Below are 21,420 nucleotides of genomic sequence, written 5' to 3'. Positions count from 1 at the left end.
CTCCCCGGCCTATCCTGTGATATTCCACAAATCTGTGACCTCATTGATATAGACAACTCTCTCCAGTTATACAGATCACAGCTCATCCATATCCTACTATTCTGTGCAATTCTCCTCCGTATGAGCCTATAAATCCAACTCATGGGGTCAATCCAACAAGCTGAAAGCCTTCCTCTCAGTTTCTAGACATTTTTATATGCCAGTGGAGTATACTGTACTCTTATATTCCCCTTACCTCAGACCTCTCCTCAGTATCCCTTGCTGGATCTTCATCCGGGTTATGCCTGCTAACTGTGGATGTCCCACACTTTTCTGTCCTGGACTCTCTTCTCTTCTTCTATATTATTTTACTTGCTGATCTCATCAGCTCCCATGGATTCAATTGTCATCGCTATACAGATGATTCTCAGATCTCTTTATTTAGTCTTAACCTATCTGCTTACCTGTGAACTCTCACTCCCAAGTGCCCATTGAATTACTAGAAGCAGGCTGTGGCTGCCATTGGGCCTACAGTAGCGCTGCAGCCATGGCCATCTGATTCCCCATGGCCGTAGGCCTCAACAAGGGCCACAAAGTTACCAAAGACGTTTCAAAGCCACGACACTGCCACTGGCATGGGAGCTTGACCAAACACACCAAGTTTGTGAGAGATATGATCCGGGAGGTGTGTGGATTTGCCCCTTATGAGAGGCAGGCCATGGAATTGTTAAAGGTCTCCAAGGATAAGCGAGCCCTTAAGTTCATCAAAAAAAGGGCGGGAACTCACATCTAGGCCAAGAGGAAGAGAAAGGAGCTCAGCAGTGTCCTAGCTGCCATGAGGAATGCTGCTGCCAAGAAGGACTAAACTGGACCCTGCCAACCTTCCCCATTTACCCAGTAAAGATTTGAAAAAAAAAAAAAGAAAAAAAAAAGAATTACTAGGAGCAGATGCCAGTAAGACATCTTAAACTCAACATGTCCAAAACCAAACCATTATCTTTTCCCCAATATCCTCCCCTCTTCTGAAGTTCCCTGTTACAGTTGAGGATACCACCATTCTAGCAGTCACCCAGACTCACAACTTGGGTGTGAGTTACCCTTTGATTCCTTTCACTCTATCTCATCTTCTTCCCATCCCCTCTTCCTCCACCACCATATCCAGTTACCTGGATACCACACCATTTTAACTCCATAGCATTTCTCACATATGCTCCTTTCTGATACTGCTACCACCTTGGTATAGGCCCTCATCACATATCCTCCTGGGTTTTCTGCCTGCCACAAATCTTCCTCCACACAAATTCATCCTCTACTCAACTGCCAAAGTGATCTTCCTTAAGCATAGGCCAAGCCCCCCCAACTCAATAAACTCCAATGGCTCTCTAGTGCCTTCAGTATCAAACACTATCATCATCATTATCATCATGACAACAATAATAATAATAACTAACATTTATATAAGACTTACTAATTGCCAGGCACTGTGCTAATACAATCAAATTATATCATTTGATCCTCATAACCCTGGGCAATAGATGCTATTGTTATCCCTATTTTACAGACAAGGAAACTGAAATGGACAGAGGTTAAATGACTTGCCCAGGATCACACAGCTGATAAATGTCTAAGGCCAAATTTAAACTCAGCTCTTCCTAACTCCAGGCCCAGTACTCTAACCATTTCACCATCTAGTTGTATAACATCCTCTGATATTCATAACCTATCCCTTTCCACCTGTCCAGTCTTCTTACACCTTATCTCCTACCCCTACCCCCCCATGCAGATTATGTATATAATCTGCAATCTATTGACACTGGTCTCCTTGTTGTTCACTGTATCTCCCAAGTCTGGGCATTTTCACTGACTGGTCCCCATGCCTTGAATTCTTCCCTGTTCATCTCTGCCTCCTGGTTTCCTTGACTTCATTCAAGTCCCAGATGAAATTTTATCTTTTAAAGAAAGTCTTTCCTGATTCCCTCTTAATTTTACTGTCTCCGCTCTGTTGATTATTTCAAATTTAACCTGTATATACCTTGATGGTACATAGTTCTTTGCATATTGTCTCCCCCACTGGACTGTGAGCTCCTTGAGAATGAGGACTTTTTTTTTGCCTTACTTTGTACCCTTAGTATACAGCATGGAACATAGTAGGCATTTAACAAATATCTACTGACTGACTAAGCATGTTACAGTTAGATTGAACAATGAGAATCAACTGTAGTGTTTAGAACAGTTCGTTTATCAGAAACTCAAAAATATATTAAAATTGGTTCAAATAAGCAAAGAATCTTGCAGAATGTTTTCTCTGAACTGCTGGAGTCTTTTGAGTTTAAACATTTTGCTAGAGATTCTTTTGAGAAGAGGTTTTGTTCTCAGCATACCTCTGATATTTCTTCCTGTTTGTTAGACTGGAAAATCCTCAAGAACAAACTATCTTTCTCACAGTATTTCAGAATTTGTTTTTAACCTTTTCTGGTTGTTCCTGGCGAAATTCAGAGGTGAATGAAAATGAAAAGGAACAGGGACACATTTACCAAGTGGTTTGAAACTTTATAAAAGTAGAGCTGCCTTAGATAATCCTAAGATTATCTGGGGCTTAGAGCTAGGTATTTTTTTCATGAATGCACCAATACTCATACCCTAAACCTTCTTTAAATTCTATATAGACAAGCACTTTGAGGAGTGTTTCTTTAAGTGAACCAAATTGCAGCATAGCTAATTAGAAAGAACAACATTCAGGATCTGGGAGATATGTTCTGCTCCCAACTTTGCTGCTATAGCTACTTGTATGATCTCAGGAAAGTCCTTCAAGACCTCCCTGGGCTTGAGTTTTCTTATCTATAAAAAGGAAGAGATTTTATGACTTTAAAAGCACCTCTTAAAATCATAAAAAAAGTGTGGTTTCTTCATGTGTTTTTTCTTTTCTTTTCCTGACACTCTATAGATACAAAATGTAAATGCAAAATGTAGTCACAATAATTGATATCCAATGACTGCTGATCTCTCTTTGGTGATGCTATGGCAGTTTTTCTCCTGGGAATCAAAGCATTATCTTTAAAGCAGAGCCATAACTACAAATTCTTACTCCAAAAGCAAATTAAATTGGGGCACTGGTGAGGGGGAGGGAGATATTACAGTGGTACAAAGGACTATCTCTCTGGGTGTTATGCAGTCAAATCAAGAGGTGAGATAGTGCTCTCCCAGAGAGTCTTCTCAATGCCTCCATCCTTTGAGCTCTGAGAAGGAAGAAAGGGAGAAATGCCAGCAGAAATGACATTACCACATGATAATGGAAGAAGGCTGGCCCTGCAGGGAAAGAGATATATCGATAGGCTCCTAAGAATATCCAGAAGGGATCACTGGGAGGACTAGCAGTTGGGTCACTGACTGGAGCCAAAGAACTGCCACAGTTACTTCCCAAGTTGTTGACCCCTAGGGTCCTGCCCTAGTTATAACCCTGCCTCCAGTAAGACTAAAGCTTATTTATGTCAGTGGCTCAAGGAACCCTAAGAAACTTAGGGTTCAAGAAAGTCTAAGAAACTCAATAGCTATGTTGGACTCACCTTGCAACGATGACAGGAGATGGAGTATAATATGTGAGAATTAGATATGGAGTCAAAAGAGTTGGGTTTGATTCGCAGCTCAAACGCTTACTAGAGGTATGAACTTTAGAGTGTCCCAGCCTTCTGAGTCTTGGTTTCTTCATCCATAGAATGAAGATTATACAAACTTTATACTTATCTCAAGAGATGGTGAGCTTCAAATGAGATAATGTACATAACATCCTATTTGTCATTTAGCAAAGGGCATGAAGAACTGCTCAAAATGTTTAATCTGGGTATATCTCACTTGAAATTCTATCATTGACTTTTCCATAACTTGTGAGGTGATCTACAACTATGAAATAGAGGGTCAGGGACTAGACTTGTGATTTCATTAGTATAAAGAATTCTCAGAATGAGGAAACTTTGTCACCAATACATATCAGCACCTTTTCTGCAGTTAAAGGTCTTTGGGGATATAGAGCGGTGAAGTGACTTTCCCAAGGTCACAAAGCCAGTATGTATCAGTGGCAGGATTTATATTCAGGTCTTTTTGGCTTTGAAGCCAACTTCCTACTGATCATGATCCATAGCTCTTGATTTGTATAGGATTATTATCATATTGGTCAAAACATAGGCTGTGGCCCCAAAATCAATCAATAAACATTTATAAAGCATCTATTTTATGCCAGGGAAGGACTTACAATCTATGAGGGAGAAAAAAAATATGTGTATACAAGTGCATACAAAATAAATAAAAGATAAATCTATATTGGAGAGGACACTACTAGTTGGGAGATGAGGAAAGTCTTTATGTAGAAGGTGAAAATTGAGCAGGGTAAAAAAAAATTGAGCACTTTTTGGAAAGAAACAAGAGGATGAAGAGGTGAATTTGAGGAGGGAGAGCATTCCCAACACGGAGGACAGACAGTGCAAAGGCACAGGAGATGGAGTGTTATAAGTGAGTATAAACCACTCAGGCTGGAGTGTAGAGTGCATAGAGGAAAGCAATATGTGAGAAAACTGGCAAGGTTGGAACAATATGCTTGTGCATAGCTTTAAATGACAAATAGAGGAGTTGCATTTGGTCCTAAAAACAGGGAGACACTGGAGCTAATTGAATGGGGTAATTATGTGATCAGAGGGGTGCTTTAGGAAAATCACATTAGCAGTTCCAAAAAAGATAAATGAATTAGACTGAGGAAAGAGTTGAGCAAGAAAGAGTTTGTGGAGGTAGAAACAACAATCATCAACAACTGATTAGAAATATGAGGTGAGCATAAGTAAAACTCGAAACTATGCTGAGTTTGGGAATATGAGTGATTAGAAGGATTCTGATGGCTTCAAAAAATATAGAAATTTTGAGGGAAAGATAATGAATTCAGTTTTGGGCACGATAAATTTGAAATATCCAATTAACCATCAGAGATGCACAATTGTATATCAGGGGAAAGACGAGGCCACATGTGGCCCTTTGACTGAATCTAAACTTCACAAAACAATAATAAATCATTAATAAACGGATTTGTTCTGTGAAGTTTGCATTCAGTCAAAGGGCCACACTTGAGGATATAGAAGGTCACATGTGGCCTGAAGGGCACAGGTTCCCCACCCCTGGACTAGGGTTTGGTATAAAAGTTTGGGAATATTCTGCATAAAGATAATTATTAAACCCATGAAACTGAAGTCACTAATTGTAAAGAGAGAGAGAAAAGGGCCCCAGGCTCAGGGCTACATTTACAAATTAAGGGATATGATATTCAATCATAAACCAGCCAAGGGAAGTGAGGAATGGTCACACAGTTAAGGGGAGAACCAAAAGTGTAAAGTAATGAAAATCTAAAGAGAAAATCCAGAAGGAAAAGATAGGCAACCATGTCAAATGACACAGAGAGGTTGAAGAGGATGAGGATTAATAAAAAGACCATCATAGGTGACTTTTAAGAGAACACTGGTGACATTGGGTGAGTAATTTCAGTGCTAAGGTAAGAAAGCAGATTACAAAAGGTTGAGAAGTGCTTAAGAGGAGACGAAGTGAAGGCAACAGGTGTAGGTAGCTTTTTCTGGGAATTTGACTGTGAAAAAGGAGACAGAAGACAATATTTTTGAGGAGATGGTAGGATATTTCAAACTGGGGAGATTTGGATATGTTTAGCAATAGCAGGGAAGAAACCAACAAATAGAAAGAGAATAAAGATTAGAAAGATCATGAGGGTAACCTATCGGTAAAGCTGGGAGGGATGTCACGAAGAGTAGCATATAGCAGGGTTGTCCTTGGCAAAGAAAAATTGTTGTTGTTTGTCCTTCATTCTCAAAGAGGACCAATGACATCAGGAAGGTGATATCTTGATTTGCAAGGGAATTGGAGTTAAGTGAGGCAGGGCTATCCAAAGTCACCAGTCTCACTCCTTCCTCCAGAGTCACCTAGGTCCAGTGGCAAGACATATATCAGGATGATGGGAGATGGCCCCAATGCAGTAGGATACCATGGCCTTTTTAAGCTTAGGTCTTTCTCAGGTCTCAGTTTTTCTGAGGCAATACCCATTAAGTGATTAAGGCTAAGTAAGAAATGAGGCAAAAAAAAAAAGACTTCTTTCTCTACTCAAAAAAAAAAAAAAATCAATCTGGGAGGGGAAGACCCTCAGAGTTTCTGGCCAGAACAAAATGACCAAGTGAGACATGGGCTGGGGACCTATTATTGGCCAATCACTGAGAGCCAGAGTGACTTGGGTTTAAGGCATGGTCAGGTGGCTCCATTTGAATACTAATGGGCTTTATCAAACCCAGTTTTCCAGTGCTGTATTTCAAGAAATCATAAATGAAACTACATGGGGCAAAAGAGTTGGCTGTCCCAGTTTTTTTTAATGATGGAATAAATAAGTAGTGAAAAGAAAAAAATCGAATCCACAAACCCCAAGATATCTTGCGAGGTTTCAGTAATTAAAATTAATATTCCTTTGGACAAATAACACACAGGTAAGGGTATGATTCCCTATGTGGACATAGGGACAGGAGGGAGAGGGGGTAGGGAAGAAGGGAAGGAGGAAGGGAAAGAAGGAAAAAAACAAGGAGGAAAGTAGGGAAGGAGGGAAGGAAAGAAGAAGGAAAGAAAGAAAGGAGGGAAAGAAGGAACAAAGGAAAGCAGGATTGCCCAACTGGAACTGGCCAGTAGGGTCCCCAGTGATGCAGCTACTTAGAAAGGAAAAATAGGTGAGAAAATTAGAGGGAGAGACAGACAGATATAGCCAGACAGTCAGAGAGAAAAAGACAGAAAGAGACAGAGACAAAGAGAGTCTAAAAATAAATACTAATAATTGACAACATTTAGGGTTTATATAAGCCAGTAATGAAGGGAAAATATAAAATATGGTAATTTATTCTTTAAAAACATGCTTTTCTTTTGTTTATTCAGATATGTCTTTCTTTTAGTACTCTCCATATAAACAATGGCACTAAGAAAAAACAAAGTGCTGACTTTAGCCAGAGTTTATTTGCTAGAATTTATGGTAAAACAGATCTAACAGGACTGATTTAAAAAAAAAAAACAAAAACCCTAACCTGTGGTTCCCAACTTTAAAACTGCAATTTGTGCTGGAAAAGATAAAGGGAGAAGATAGAAAAAGATAGAAAAAAAATTTCTTTGAAAAGACTTTTTCCATTACCATGAACCTTAATCTATTGAAAAGCCAGAAACTGAAAAGAAAAGCAGGATTTTTTTAAACACATAAAATTTCATCATTGTTTTAATTCCTAAAAGAACTGAATGTAGTTTTAGGAATATCCTCAAAAGCATTTAAAGTTCATTTGCAGAGCTCCCCCTGCTGATTTACAATAGCACATATTAGCTATTATGCAAGAAAACATTAACATAAAAACCTATTCTTGCCTCCTGGGAAACCTGTGCAATTCCTGGGTTATGGTCATAGGTGGTACAGCTTCAGGCTTCCCATTGACTTCTGAAGAAGGATTAAACTCTTCAGCATGACATTCAAGGACTTCTCTCCTTATCCCACCCCAATCTGACTCCAAGCTACCTTCCACCATGGCTCACCCAACTTCTTCATATACCATTTTTCAGCCAAACCTGTTACCTTTCAAATAGACTTTATGCTTCCCCACCTCCTCACCTTTGCCTATGTTGTTCCCAATGCCTAGAATGACCTCTCTTACTCTTTATAACATCCTATATATTCTTACAGACCCAGATTAAATGCCACCTTCTCCTCCACAAAGCTATTATTGATTTCCCCGCACTAGATGTAGACATTTTTCCTCATCTGACTTCATAGTACTTTGTATTCCTCTTATGAACTTCTCATATTCTAATTAATATTATTGTGTATATTCCTTATGAGACTGTAAGCTCCTTCAGAACAAGGATCATAGGATCATAGATTTAGGGGCAGAAAAGGACTTTATAGACCATTAAACAGATGAGGAAACTGATGCCCAGAGAGGTTAAATGACTTTATTAGTTTTAAATAACTATTAAGTTACTGAAGTACTATATAAACCCAGGTCAACCTGACAAATCCAGTACCTTATACACTATATCATGTGGTCTTTCCTTATGTTCCCACATTCCTCAGTGTCTACAACACAAGGCACTGAATATATTGTTTTGTGGGATATTTGTGGAATAAATGAATTACTGCTGAACTTGGGTTCAGGAAGAATTAGGCTCAGCTCCCACCTCCAATACTTACTATAGGCAAATAACAACCCCTCTGAACCTTGGTCTCTTCATCTGTTGTGATACTATCTGGAGATTTAAATTGTTAGACTATCTGTGCTTAGGATGAGGGGATAAATCTAATCAATACCCTTTTTGAAGTCTCATTTTCCTGTTCTCCATCTCTCTTTCCTTTCTTCTCCTTCTGAAGAGAGTCATCCAAAACTACATGACAATTTTAACAGATGCAAAAAAAAAAGCCTTTGACAGAGTACAATATTGATTTATGCTAAAAACCCTATAAAGTATAGACATAGAGGGAAATATATATACATATATATGTACTTTAAAACATCTATCTAAAATGACAAGAATACATTATAATCAATAACTATACACAAGAAGCTTTCCTGATAAAAACAGGAGTAAAACAAAGATGCCTCTTTTCCTCACTATTATTTGATATAGTTCTAGAAAAGCAAAGAATAACAATGACAAGAGAAAAAAAGAGTATTAATATGGGTAAAGAAGATAGGTAAACTATCCTTATTTTCAGAAAGCAGGTAATAGAAAAATTCCTTCTGAAATGCATCAGATGCAACAGTAGCCTGAAAATAGAACACATATCTGTGCATGTGGTTGTATTTTCCTCTGTATGTGTAGCCTAGTTCATTTCAAGGAGGAAGTCTGGAAAGTCAAAACTTGTCTTTTTATTGTTATATCTATACCTCATCCCACTCACATGTTAGGTATCATTTTATCCAGATCAGTTTTTTAGGTAATAATATCACATGCATATAAGAACAAAAATAATCTATATTTATATCGCTCATACATACTTATAAAGCATTCTTCTAATAACTCTGTGAGGTACACAATTCAAGGATCCTTACAGATGTAACACAACATTATCCCATTTTATAGAAGAGAAAACAGAGCTCAGAAATTGTGACTTGGTGGGGGTCACATAACCAGTCAAGTCCATGGCTAGGATTTAAACAGAATGTTCTTTCATCTTTACCCCCTTGTCTCTAATACATGGCAAATTTCTTGAAGGAATATACCTTATTTCTTTCTTTTTTTTAATCACTGTTATATCAGCTCTCACTTTAAGGATGTATGGGGCCAGTGCTATAGAAGCTGATTATTTACTTCTAGACATAACACCAGAAATTTGGAAAGCTGTTTCTGAGTAATATTAGTACCTTCAGGTAGAATTATCTGGGCTAGTAACAATACTAATACTAATAGCTAGCATTTACATAATGCTTTAAGATTTGAAAACCACTTTATAAATATTATCTCTTTATTCTCAAAACAATTCTGGGAGGTAGGTGGTATTATTAACCCCATTTTACAGATAAGGTGGTGCAGCCAGACAGTGCAGTGGATAGAGTGCGGCACTTGGAGTCAGGAAGACTCTTCCTGAGATCAAATACAGCCTCAGATACTTACTATCTGTGTGACCTTGGACAAGTTGCTTAACCCTGTTTGCCTCAGTTCCTCATCTATAAAATGAGCTAGAGAAGGAAATAGCAAACCACTCCAGTATCTTTGCCAGGAAAATCCCAAAAAGGGTCACAAAGAGTTGGACATGACTGAAAAATGACTAAACAACAACAGATAAAGGCAGCTGAGGCTAAGGGAGATTAAGTGATGAGGGTGGATTTGAACTCAACTAAACCAACAAGGTAGACTTTTTAGAGATATAGATAACTGAGAAAGAGGATAACAGCCCTTGATACAGACAAATTGGCTTTTATTTAAAAAAAAACTCAAATACTGACATGGATTTGTGATCTTGTTTCTATGGATGTTTCCTCCAGCAATGCAGATCACAATCCATCCATGCCTGACCATCTTGTGTGAATTGGTCCATATTTTCCCTTAAATTTGGCCCAGGGGTTCCGCATAATATGTTTGGGGCTTCTGTGCATTCTCTTCACATCACAATGACACTGACAGAAAAGAAAGACTGTCCATTGGCTATCCCTTGCTCTCACTAAGTGGCCAGTATGGTCTTTTTTATCATACTTTTTTTTTTATGGCATTCTGTACTCTGGTTCTTCTTCATACTTCCTTATTTGATATGTGTTGCAACCTACTCACACTCATCATTTGCCCCCATATTGCCTTATGAGTGATTTTATATTTTAAAAATAACTTGCCACGTGCAGGCTGTAACAGGGCAAGATGTCACCAGCTGGTGGGTGATGAATGCTCCCAATGCAGGAAGTTTAGAAGTAATAGGGAGAAATTCACAAGAAGACAAGTGAGCACAAGTTGGATTTAAAAAAAAAATGCCAGAGAGAAATGTATGATAGCCAGGGAGATACGGGGAGGAAAAAGTCACTGGTAGAGGAAGGGTACCTAACCCTAGCAGGCTGAGCCGTCAGTTCATGAAAGCAGTGAACTTTGGCCATGGGTTAACATGATGTTATCTAGATGACGAAGATGAGAGCCCATGGGACTTTATTCAGAGAGGTTTCGTTGATAGTCTGGCTCTCATATCAATGAATTCATTACCTCCAATGAGACAGACTAGGGAATAGAAGAAAGAGACTTTATAGCTTCTGGGAACAAGAGGCATAGAAGGAGGTGATTTGTGGAAACAGATGATAGAGTAACTACTGCTTAGTTCAATACATTGTTAATTATCTTACACTATTTTAATTAAATGTTCCTTTGCCTTAATATGATGTCATATGTTTAATTTTGGCTTGTTGGGAAAATTCAGATGAAAATGGGGGTAGAGAGCAATGGCTCTGATTCTAGAACACATTCTAGGGGCAGCGAGGTGGTATAATGAATAGAGTGCTGGACCTAGAATCAGGAAGACTTATTTTTCTGAGTTCAAATCTGGACTCAAACACTTACAACCTCAGTGACCCTGGGTAAATCACTTAATCCTGTTTGCCTCAGTTTCCTCACCTGGAAAATGACCTGGAGAAGGAAATGACAAACCAATCCAGTATCTTTGCACAGAAAACCCCAAATTGGGTCACAGAGAATCAGACACAACTGAAAAAATGACTGAACAACAAAATGTTCAATTTTGGTTTATTGGAAAAATTCAGATCAACTTGGGGGTAGCAAGCAGTGGTTTTAATTCTAGAACACATTCTAAAAATCTTAATATAGAAGTTGGGGCACTACAATCAATAAATCAACAATTATATATTAAACATCTACTGTGTGCTGGGTACTATGCTAGACTTTGCGGATACAAGCATAAAGAGTAAAACAATATCTACTCACAAAGAGTTTATATTCTAATGAGTGTGAGGTGTGATTCATTAGGAACCCTATTCAAATTAATCAGTTTAATGGGATTAGATAGGGGTAGTGATTAGAAGTTCTGTGTATTAAACTCCAGAGCTGTGAACTGCAGATTGTAACTTCACTTGCTTAATCATAGGAAGCTACCCAGAGGCCCTCCACCCCTGTTTTTCCTTGTTGTGGTGACTAAGCCCAGCATGACAGAGGTGACATGGTAAGTCCTCCAACTTATTTTTGTACCTTCAGAACACTTCTTCTTGTCTAATATTAGCAGGTGATCATCTTATGACCATCTTATAACCACTTAGTCAGTAGAAATGCCCCATGCTTTGCCCCACCTGAGACCCCCCTGCTAATATACCATTTTTTTGGCTGATGCATCATTTTTGGCCCTCAAAGCAAGGTCTATCAACCAATGGGATTCTATATTTTTTGTAGCCCTTCTAGCATGTTCAAGTATCAAATCTAGTAGCAAGCCTTATAAAAATAAGGCCCTGGAAGAAGAGGGCATCTCAGACCACGAAGAAGGTCTGGGGTCCACTTCATTAGAGAAGATGGTGGACACTTTAACAAAGTGCGATTGGCTCAGAGCTCTGCTTCAATAGTTTTCCTTGCAGACTGGGCAATCATAACCTCCACATTATGTAAACAATAAGTACATATAAAATATAAAAGTACAGATATGAAATCATTAAATATATGTGTCAATATATATATACACACACATATGTGTATATATACATATACATATATACATATAGTTTTATATATATATATATGTACTTAACAGAAAACTGGCCACTGAGCCTAGTCCTACCAATATAATAGTGTGCCACTGATGGAATTCCCCACATAAAAGAGGCAGTTTCTAGGGTAGCCATAACAATTTGTAATGGAAATCCTTGGAGAGAATTGGGAACATGTACAGAAATTCTGTAACTGGCTCTGGTCTGCTTACATATCATCATAAAGAAAAACCTCTTTCTCGGATGAGGCTTTGTAGCCAGAATGGTTAGTATATTCACAAGACTCTAATTAACCTAGTTGTTTCTCTCAATTTGACTTCTCTTTTGCTGACTTCTTCCTGCCTGTTAGTGTTCCAGGGAGAGAAGAGAGACAATGTTTTAAGGGCCTTACAACCTTCCCATCTGAGGCCAACATGTAGTCAGTGAACATGGGCCTCAGTTATGTGTGTGTGTGTGTGTGTGTGTGTGTGTGTGTGTGTGTGTGTGAAACAAAATTATAGAATGTTAACAGCTGGTAGAAACCATGGAGATAGTCATCAATCCAATGTTTTCATGTTTTCATTGTTGCAAATAAGAAAGCTGACACTCAACAGAGTTAAAGTGATTCACCCAAGTATACATAACTAGTAAGTGGAAGAGCCAGATATCGAAGCCAAGTGTTCTGATTCCAAGGCAAGTGCACTTTCCACTATACTGTCCTGCTCTCCCGCTCACGAATGGTAGAGAAGAGAGGAAGACTATGGACATAAAAATCATAATGCTATATGACTTTTCGAAATTCTTCTGGATGCTTTCTTACCCTAGAACTATATTTATTTGTTAACTTCTTATTTCTATAAAGATTGCCTTAAAACTTTGCATTACTATGATTACATAGGTTTACAAACTACGTATAACATCTCATTTGATCTTTACAACAACCATGTGGAATGAAATGAAATAAGCATTTATTAAGTAAATTTATTGTGCCAGGCATTGTAATAAATCTTGTGAGATTTGTGTAATTAGTGAATCCATTTTAGAGATGAAGCAACTACAAATTATATATGCTAAATGTCTTGGCAAAAGTAGTACACTTGATCATTTCTATGGGTGGGATTTGAATCCAAGTTAAGCTGATTCCAATATTCTACTGTCTCACATTTGCTTATTATCTGCAATTTCCAGCAGTTTTTCCACTTGCTGTTTAAAGGAACATCAATTATCTTTCTTCCTCTAAAAATCTGAAAACACATTTGAATTTAAAAAAAAAACACTTTAAAATAGCTACAGATTGGTTTCTTTAAAATCTCCCAGAATACTTAGCACAGGACAGGAAACCTAATAGATGCTCAACAAATATTTTTTTGTTTGATTGAAACATCTTCCCCTGTTAAACCTTCTCTGAGACTTAAAGGTGAGTAATGCTTAATGAAATGTACATGTTCCAAAAACTACTGCTGTAAACTAGATATTTGCAAAAACAAATACACTTTCCCTATTGGCTTCCATCATGAAATCATATCCATCTATATCTATGTTATATATAATATGTGTGTATGTATATATAGTGTGTATGTATGTACATGTGTATATTTACGTATCTATATATACACACATATTTATAATTATATGCATATATATCTGGAAAAAGGTTGATTGAAGATGCAGATCACAAGAATGAAGAAAACATTTTAAAGGGAAAATTGTATCTTTTTGATAGAGCGATATTACAATTTCAACACTTTGAAGAGTTGACAAGAATGCTACACTTGGCTATTCTGAAAATAAGGGACAAAATTCAAATATGGAACAATATAGCTCAGAAAAGTGTGGCAGTACAATCATCAATCTTACACATTCTTTCTACCATAAAAATAACAATTCCTAAAGATTAACAATTTGTCCAAGTTTTTCACACATCTTGAAGCATCTTAACACTTCTAGTTTCAAAGCTGAGTTAATTCCTTCAATATTTTTATTATTAGTTTTTGGTTCTCTTCTTTTTTTTCCTTTTTTTTTTTTGGCTAGGCAATGGGGTTAAGTGACTTGCCCAGGGTCACACAGCTAGTGTTATGTGTCTGAGGTCGGATTTGATCTCCGGTCCTCCTAAATCCAGCGCCGGTGCTCTATCCACTGCGCCACCTAGCTGCCTTGATTCTCTTCTTAACCGTTGAACTTAATGCACACTGACTTTATAAGTCGAGCAAATCCAAGGACACAGTTCCTTAGATCATGTATGATCATTAATAAAATAATGAATCCTAACTGAATTCCTGTTACTTCTATGACTCACTATCTCACCAATGTGGATGCTCTGTCCACTGATAAATATTACAACCTATCCATGCCCTCTCCTCATGTACACTCCTACTCAAATGCTTTTCTCATTTCCCAGCTGCCCCACTTCCAAGGAATTATAATGTAAACTCCTTAAGGACAGAGAACCTGTTTTTGCTTTGTATACTAAACACTTAGCATAGGGCCTGGTAAATAATAAGTGCAGAATAAGTATTTGTTGAAAAACTGATGACAGGGGTTATCCACCCAACATTCTAGGGAGTCTCCTATGATTCTCTAGATAATGCTTAGATACTGTGTTTTCTCTTCCTAAAGCTCTCATGCCATCCTGTGTACCACTTCACTTGTATATTGCTTAATTGATAATATGTTGCATTCTATTAATGAACAACGCATTGCAAACCAAGATTTCAGTTTGTTTAGGTTGTTTATTTGTTTGTTTTCTAAGGGATATTTCCTCTAGAAACAAGAAGCAAAATTGTTCATTTGGATTTCTTTTTGCCTCTGCCTGTTCTCCAGTGGGTTTGCTAACAAGCAGTAAAGTTGAATTGAGCTTTAGAGAGAAAGCAAAAGGTCTGAATAACATGCAAACTGGGTGATCAAATGCTAAATAACTGAGACTGAAAGGTACGTCAAATGTGTAATAAAGAATGCTGATTTCTTATTCTTACCTTATTATTATTCCTTCAGAGGAACAGATGCTATTAAAAAATGAGAATTATCCAGTATGTGATTCCCAAAGCTATATATGTTTACATTTTCATTCATAGCTGAATTCCTGTGGCAATAGTCAGCAATACAATCTGTCTTAGCAAGTCAGGTATAATTTGTCAAAATGGTAGAGTGTACTTGAGTTGAGGTGTATGTCTACATGTCAGAGGGAGAAAAACAACTTGTCCAGAATATAAATCTCTGAAAGAGTAATAATACGGAAGGTGAGCAGGGCATATTTCTTCCACTAAATAAGGATATATACAGTTTCTAAAATTTTTACAGTTCTTTCTAAAAATCCCTAATCCTCTTGCTCTAAAAACTGTACTTCAGTTGCTAACTGGGCAATAATTGAAGCTGCCGGCTAGGTAGATGTTTTCATTGTATCCTCAATATTGATTCGGAGGATATAATTGCCACATTTATTTCTTTAAAGCCTTTAAAACACGGTAACAGAACAATCTTGTTTTCTGTAATAAATTTTTATGTATTAATATCTAAAATTACTTAGAGAATTAACATGTTGCACATTGTTTTAAGTTTTAAGTACAGTAGGTTTATCCCTTTTAGTCAAAGACCAACCAAAAAAAAATATTTGTTACCATTTGTAAACTCCATTCAGGCTGTTGACTAGTTCCATCATGTCCTATTCTGATCTTGTATATTTTGCCAACGTTCTTTATTTGAACCTGAATGAAATTAAAAATTGAAAAAAAAGTCATCCTCAAATTTTAGATCATACCTATGACGAATTTGTTGCATGTTTTTTCCCATTAAAAGCATTTTGCAGCTCTCGGCAGTTAAAGAGCTCTCTAAGTCAGTATCAGCATCTGAGGATTAACCCCTCCATAAGATGCTATCACTGGAGCCTCACAGATAGGTAATATAAGGCAGAAATATTACATGATTCAACTAAAATACGACAGATGTAGTCAGATGAAAGAACAGGATTCAGGAGAATTGTTCTGAATTCTCTGCACACCACACCTCTTTCTAGGAATCCTCCTTTTTGGTAGACTGAGATCTGGTAATAAAAATATAGGCTCTTAAGAGAATGAGAGGGAGGGTAGAGTAGAGAGGAGCTTTTATCAAAGAAAACCTCAGCAAAGTGTTTTCTACAAGGAGGGCAGTAACTAAAATAAATCTTTGCTATAATTCATCTAGTGGAATAGAGAGGAATGAAAGCGGATGGGGTCTAGATTCCACTGGAATGGAAGCTTTCTGGTGGCATGGATTGTTTCTTTTTAGTCTTTGTATGCCCTCCACCCAGCACAGTGCCATGGACATAATCAATAAATATTTGCTGATTTGAAGTAAACCTTCGCTCAACTCCCTACGGCCTTCATCCTTTTGAATTTCCCGGAATTGCAGGCCAGGAGATATTTGAGCAAAACTCAGACAGCAACAATATACCCATAAAATACACGCACTTTGATTTCTGCTCTTGCTCAGTGGAAGTAATGCAGCTATTATTCACTCTCCATCCACCTAAACCTTCAAAGATTTTTCTGATCCTTAAGGTTTCAGTGAGCCTATCCTTCTGTCTCATGGAGCAGATACTCATAAAGTATCACTATCTTCAGATTACCTCTTTAAAATACAAAATACACTAGAATTGTTCTCCCCTTTCTAATAAAGTGAAGGGACAAATTCCAAAACAAAAGGGCAACCCCAAGTTACGCTGAAAGTCAGCAGAAAAATTCATGTTAAAACTCAAGTGTCCTGTTTATTTTCTAGGCACCTTGGCTTCTAGTCAATCAGCCAGAAAGCATTTATTGCATGATCACTAGACACAAAAGACATTCTGTTAAGCACCAGGCATTTAAAGAAAGGCAAATACACCGTACCTGCCCTCAAGAAACTGATCATGCTAGGACAAACTGTTCCTTTACAACTGCAAACAGCTATTGCTGAGATTCAGAGAATCTCTTCTCTAAGATTTAGGCTAAAAAATATTTACCTAAAATGTAGCTTAGGGGTAGCTAGGTGGCACAGTGGATAAACTGCTGAGCCTGGAAGCAGGATGACTCTTCTTTATTGAGTTCAAATTTGACCTCAGACACTTACAAGCTATGTGACCCTAGGCAAGTCACTTTACCATGTTTACCTCAGTTCTTCATCTGAAAAATGAGCTGGAGAAGGAAATAGCAAACCACTCCTGTATCTTTGCCAAGAAAACCCCAAATGGGGTCATGAAGAGTGAATGGGGACATGACTGAAATGAATGAATAACAAAAAATGTAGTATGTAGTTCTAAGCAACAGCCAGATACTGTGACTCAAAAATTCATCTGCCTCTTGCAGATTTTTGTGGATGTAAATTAGTCTCTATTCAGTCTTAGAATGTTCTAAGAAGGTCCTTTAGATACCAGAGAAATCTTTATTCCTCCACACACATAGCCCCATGCACTTATCATTGTGGGGGTGAGGGTTTGTTTGTATTACTGTTGTTTCAGTGATTGTCATTTCTCCCTGACAGATTGTAAGCTCTGTGGGGGCAGGGACTAGGTCTCATCTAAACTTTGTATCTGCTCCAGCACCTATCACAGTGCTCTGCACACACAGCAGGCACTGAGCTCACGGTGTAAGATCATGAGATTATTGTTCTAAAGCTGGAAGGAGCATAGGAACATAGTACTATCTATTTTGAGCTGGAAGGAAACTTGGAGATCATCTGATCGAATTTTCTTATTCTACAAATAAGGAAACCAAAGGTCAGAGAAAATAAATGATTTGGCCAAGTTCATACAGGTAGAAAATAACAAAGCTAACATTAGAACAAAGGTCTTGGGACTCCAAGATGAGAACTCTTTTGAATGTTCTCTGTTACAATAGGTCAGATACTACCTAAATATATGCTAAATTGAAAGGAAAGAACAATTTTAAGGGGAAATCTATTTTTTATCAGTGCACCAAAGTACTTTAGAGAGCAAACAAGGGCTGACATTAAGTGTAGTCACTCTACTTGAGATCAGGGACTGTCTTTTGCCTTTCTTTGTATCCCCAGTACTTAGCTTAACACCTGGTAGGCCCTTAATAAATGCTTATTAACTGACTCACTGACCAACTTAACAGCCAAGGACTAGGAGAGGTACCAGCCACAGTCAAATGGTGAATCAAGTTGGTGATGCCCACCACCAAGCCAAGACACGAAGGAAATCGTATTGACCCCCAAGGTCACAATCCTATGGAGAAAGATGCAGCTAAACAACTTCTGGTTGGCAATCATATTTCATGTGAAAGAACAAAATACAAGATGAGTTTTTTGTCACCAGAAGATTCCCTAGACCAGTGATTCTTAACCTGGAACCTATGAACTTTTTTGAAAATATATTTTAATATCTATTTTCATAATTGATTTCCTTGTAATCCCATGTATTTAATTTTACTTATCCAGAAATTATTATTTTGAGAATGGGTTCATAGGCTTCATCAAACTGCCAAAGGGACCTACGACATGCAAAAAAAAGGTTAAGAAGCCCTGCTCTAGCCACTGTCCAGCTGAGTTTTGTTCAAAATGATGGTTTATGAGGTCAATTTCAATCCTAAAATTACTTTCTTTAAGAAAAGAGATTTTCTCCAACATTTTCCCTAAATTGGGTAAGAGGTGTGTGTGTGTATGTGTGTGTACACAAGTGTGTGCCTGCTGGGGATCATAGAAGGAGTAGTCTTTCCTCAACTGCTTACAGTAGACATATGGTAATTTGTAGAGGAATCCTGAAACATGGAAGGTTTGTGCTATGCAAATAACAAACACAAAAAATTAAAAGTTCCCCTCCCACATGACAGAAGTATATTTTAAGATGGCACATAGATTAATGCCAGGGCCAGCCTTTACTCTCTACCTGAAATTCATCCTCCTTTCTTGGAAGGAACAGCTGCTCCCTATTGTCCTTGCCAAGAGGTAGTGGTCCAGTAACTCCTCTGTCTCCATACACCCAGAGGGTGACATTGGCTCGAGTCCCTGTATTTCCTGTCAGCACCAACACCCGCCATTCATCATCTGAGAGAAGAACCCTGTCACTGGCAGAGGTGTTGCAGATTTTTGCTGTGGGAACAATGACAAAAGAGAACATTAGTAGCAGAGCAGATGCACCATCAAGCTAGTTGCTTCCTTTGTCACATGGGAGCCCAAGGACATCAAATTGTTGGAACGGTGTTGTTACAACTCCAGGGAGGCCTTTGGAGATTGACTGTGAATTGTTGCCTCTCCTAAGATTTTGCTTTGGTAAAGCTAAATGACTTTAGGGGTGACAATGAGCAATAAACAGCTGGCATGTCCAGTCAACTTCTGCTCACTATATAGAACATTATAGCAATGGACAGATTATGTTCTGCCAGTCTTTTCCCATTGATCCTTCTTTAAGCTGAACACTAAAATGTATCTCAGATACTATAACAGAAAAGGAAGACATATTTAAATGAGAAATGGAAAATAGTAAGATACAATGTAAAAATACCATTTCAAAAAGAGCACAGGCATTGGAATTGGGAAATGTGGGTCCCAACCCTGCCACTAACTAGCTGGTGACCTTGGGGCACCTGACTGACTCTTCATTTCCTTATACACAAAATGAGGTGTTTGGAGTAGATGATTTCAAAAGCCCTTGTTAGCTCTAAAAATCTCATGATCTATCAGCAACAAGTCTTCCTACTAGAGGGGAAGATGAAAAATAAAGCTGAATCGATTTGACACTAAAGAACAAATATTTTTCGTAGTTCTAGCTCTCAAATAGAATAACAAATTTCCTAGTTTCTTGAGACACATCAGTCATTCTATGTACAAGATGAACGAAGTGGACATCTGTCAGCTAACATGCTCAGTTGTCTGCCTCTTACTAGTTCACAATTTTATTTTATTTAGTACCTACTATGTGCTTAGCCCATACTGTTGAGGAGATACAAAGTTTATATATATATACACACATATACACATACATATATACGTGTATACATGCATATATACATATATATATGTTTGTGCTCTTAAGTAACTTACAGTGTAATGGGTAAGTCTGGGTGGCAGGAAACCACAGATGCTACAAGGTAAGTATATTAAAGAATTATAAAACAAATTAACTCAATTAATTAACTTATTAATTATATCAACTATATTAATTATATATTATTAATATATAATTGTCATATAAATATATTGATTAATACTATAATATATTAATATATTGTATTATATATGCTGTATATTAGGTATTGAAATAATATAAAATTAATGTATAATTATTATATAAATATGTAATTATATAATATTATATTAAATATACTAATTATATTAGCTATATTAATTATAAAACAAATTAACTCAAAATAACCTCCCAAAGTCTTAGCATTTGAATTTTTTCATTGAGAAGCTGATCCTCAGGGAAGCAACACAATTACAAAGGTAGGCACTAAGTTGGAGTACTGACTCCAAGACCAGTGCTCTATTTGCCGTCTTTAGCCAATTGTTTTCAAGGTATTTTCACAAAATGTAGTCCAGGACTTTTGGATTAATACATTCTTAAAGCAGGTGCTGTCGTGTGTACATTCAAGGCAATTGACCAATCAGGACAATAGTAATTTTAGAGGTAGCAGGATATGGATCAAGATTCACCTTGGAGCTTCAGACAAAATGAGGGAACTGAACTATGTGGCTTCTCAATTGGTTGGTTGTTGTCCTTCACTCTTGAAGAGGTTTCAAATGACATCATATTGGAGTCAGGGTGCATTGTGTCCAACTGTGGCTGCTCAGACAAATACAAACTCGAAAGACTCTACCACAGGTTGGACACAAATAGTCTATATGAACATTCAGAATAGAGATGTCTCTAAATTTGTGCATTTCCCACTTCTTTTGAGTTACTACAATTCTGTTTTACTCATAGAGCACAGCACCTTCTTTGATGTGGGAATACCATGTTGGGCCAATGTCTCCCATGTCTCACAATCAATTCCAAAGTTCTTCAAAGAGACTTTGAAAGTGTCCTTGTATCACTTCTTTTGGCCTCCATGTGAGTGCTTGCCTTGTGTGTGTTCTCTGTAAAATGGTCTTTTAGGAAAGCATACTTTTAGCATTTGAACAGTGTAGCCAGCCCATCAGAGTTGCACTCTCTGCAGTAGAGTTCGAATGCTTAGCAGTTTAGCTCAAGAAAGGACCTCAGTGTTTGGTACCTTTTCTTGCCAGGCGATCTTCAGAATCTTCCTTAAACAATATA

General features: G+C 37.6%; 1 protein-coding gene and 1 pseudogene across 1 annotated transcript in view; one reads left to right on the top strand and one right to left on the bottom strand.

Annotated features, from left to right (window-relative positions):
* Positions 1 to 21,420, bottom strand: part of LOC114053992 (lipoxygenase homology domain-containing protein 1-like) — a 657,625-nt gene that overhangs the window by 422,714 nt on the left and 213,491 nt on the right. Inside the window, 2 exon segments of the mRNA XM_027877094.1 lie at positions 15,812 to 15,898; positions 19,054 to 19,256. Coding sequence (XP_027732895.1) covers positions 15,812 to 15,898; positions 19,054 to 19,256 — 290 coding nt within the window.
* LOC114053745 lies at positions 521 to 844 on the top strand (annotated as a pseudogene).

The sequence above is a fragment of the Vombatus ursinus genome, unplaced genomic scaffold (assembly GCF_900497805.2).
Source record: "Vombatus ursinus unplaced genomic scaffold, bare-nosed wombat genome assembly UNPS02014812.1, whole genome shotgun sequence".
In the NCBI taxonomy this organism is placed as follows: domain Eukaryota; kingdom Metazoa; phylum Chordata; class Mammalia; order Diprotodontia; family Vombatidae; genus Vombatus; species Vombatus ursinus.
This window is presented reverse-complemented; position numbering and strand designations above follow the sequence as displayed.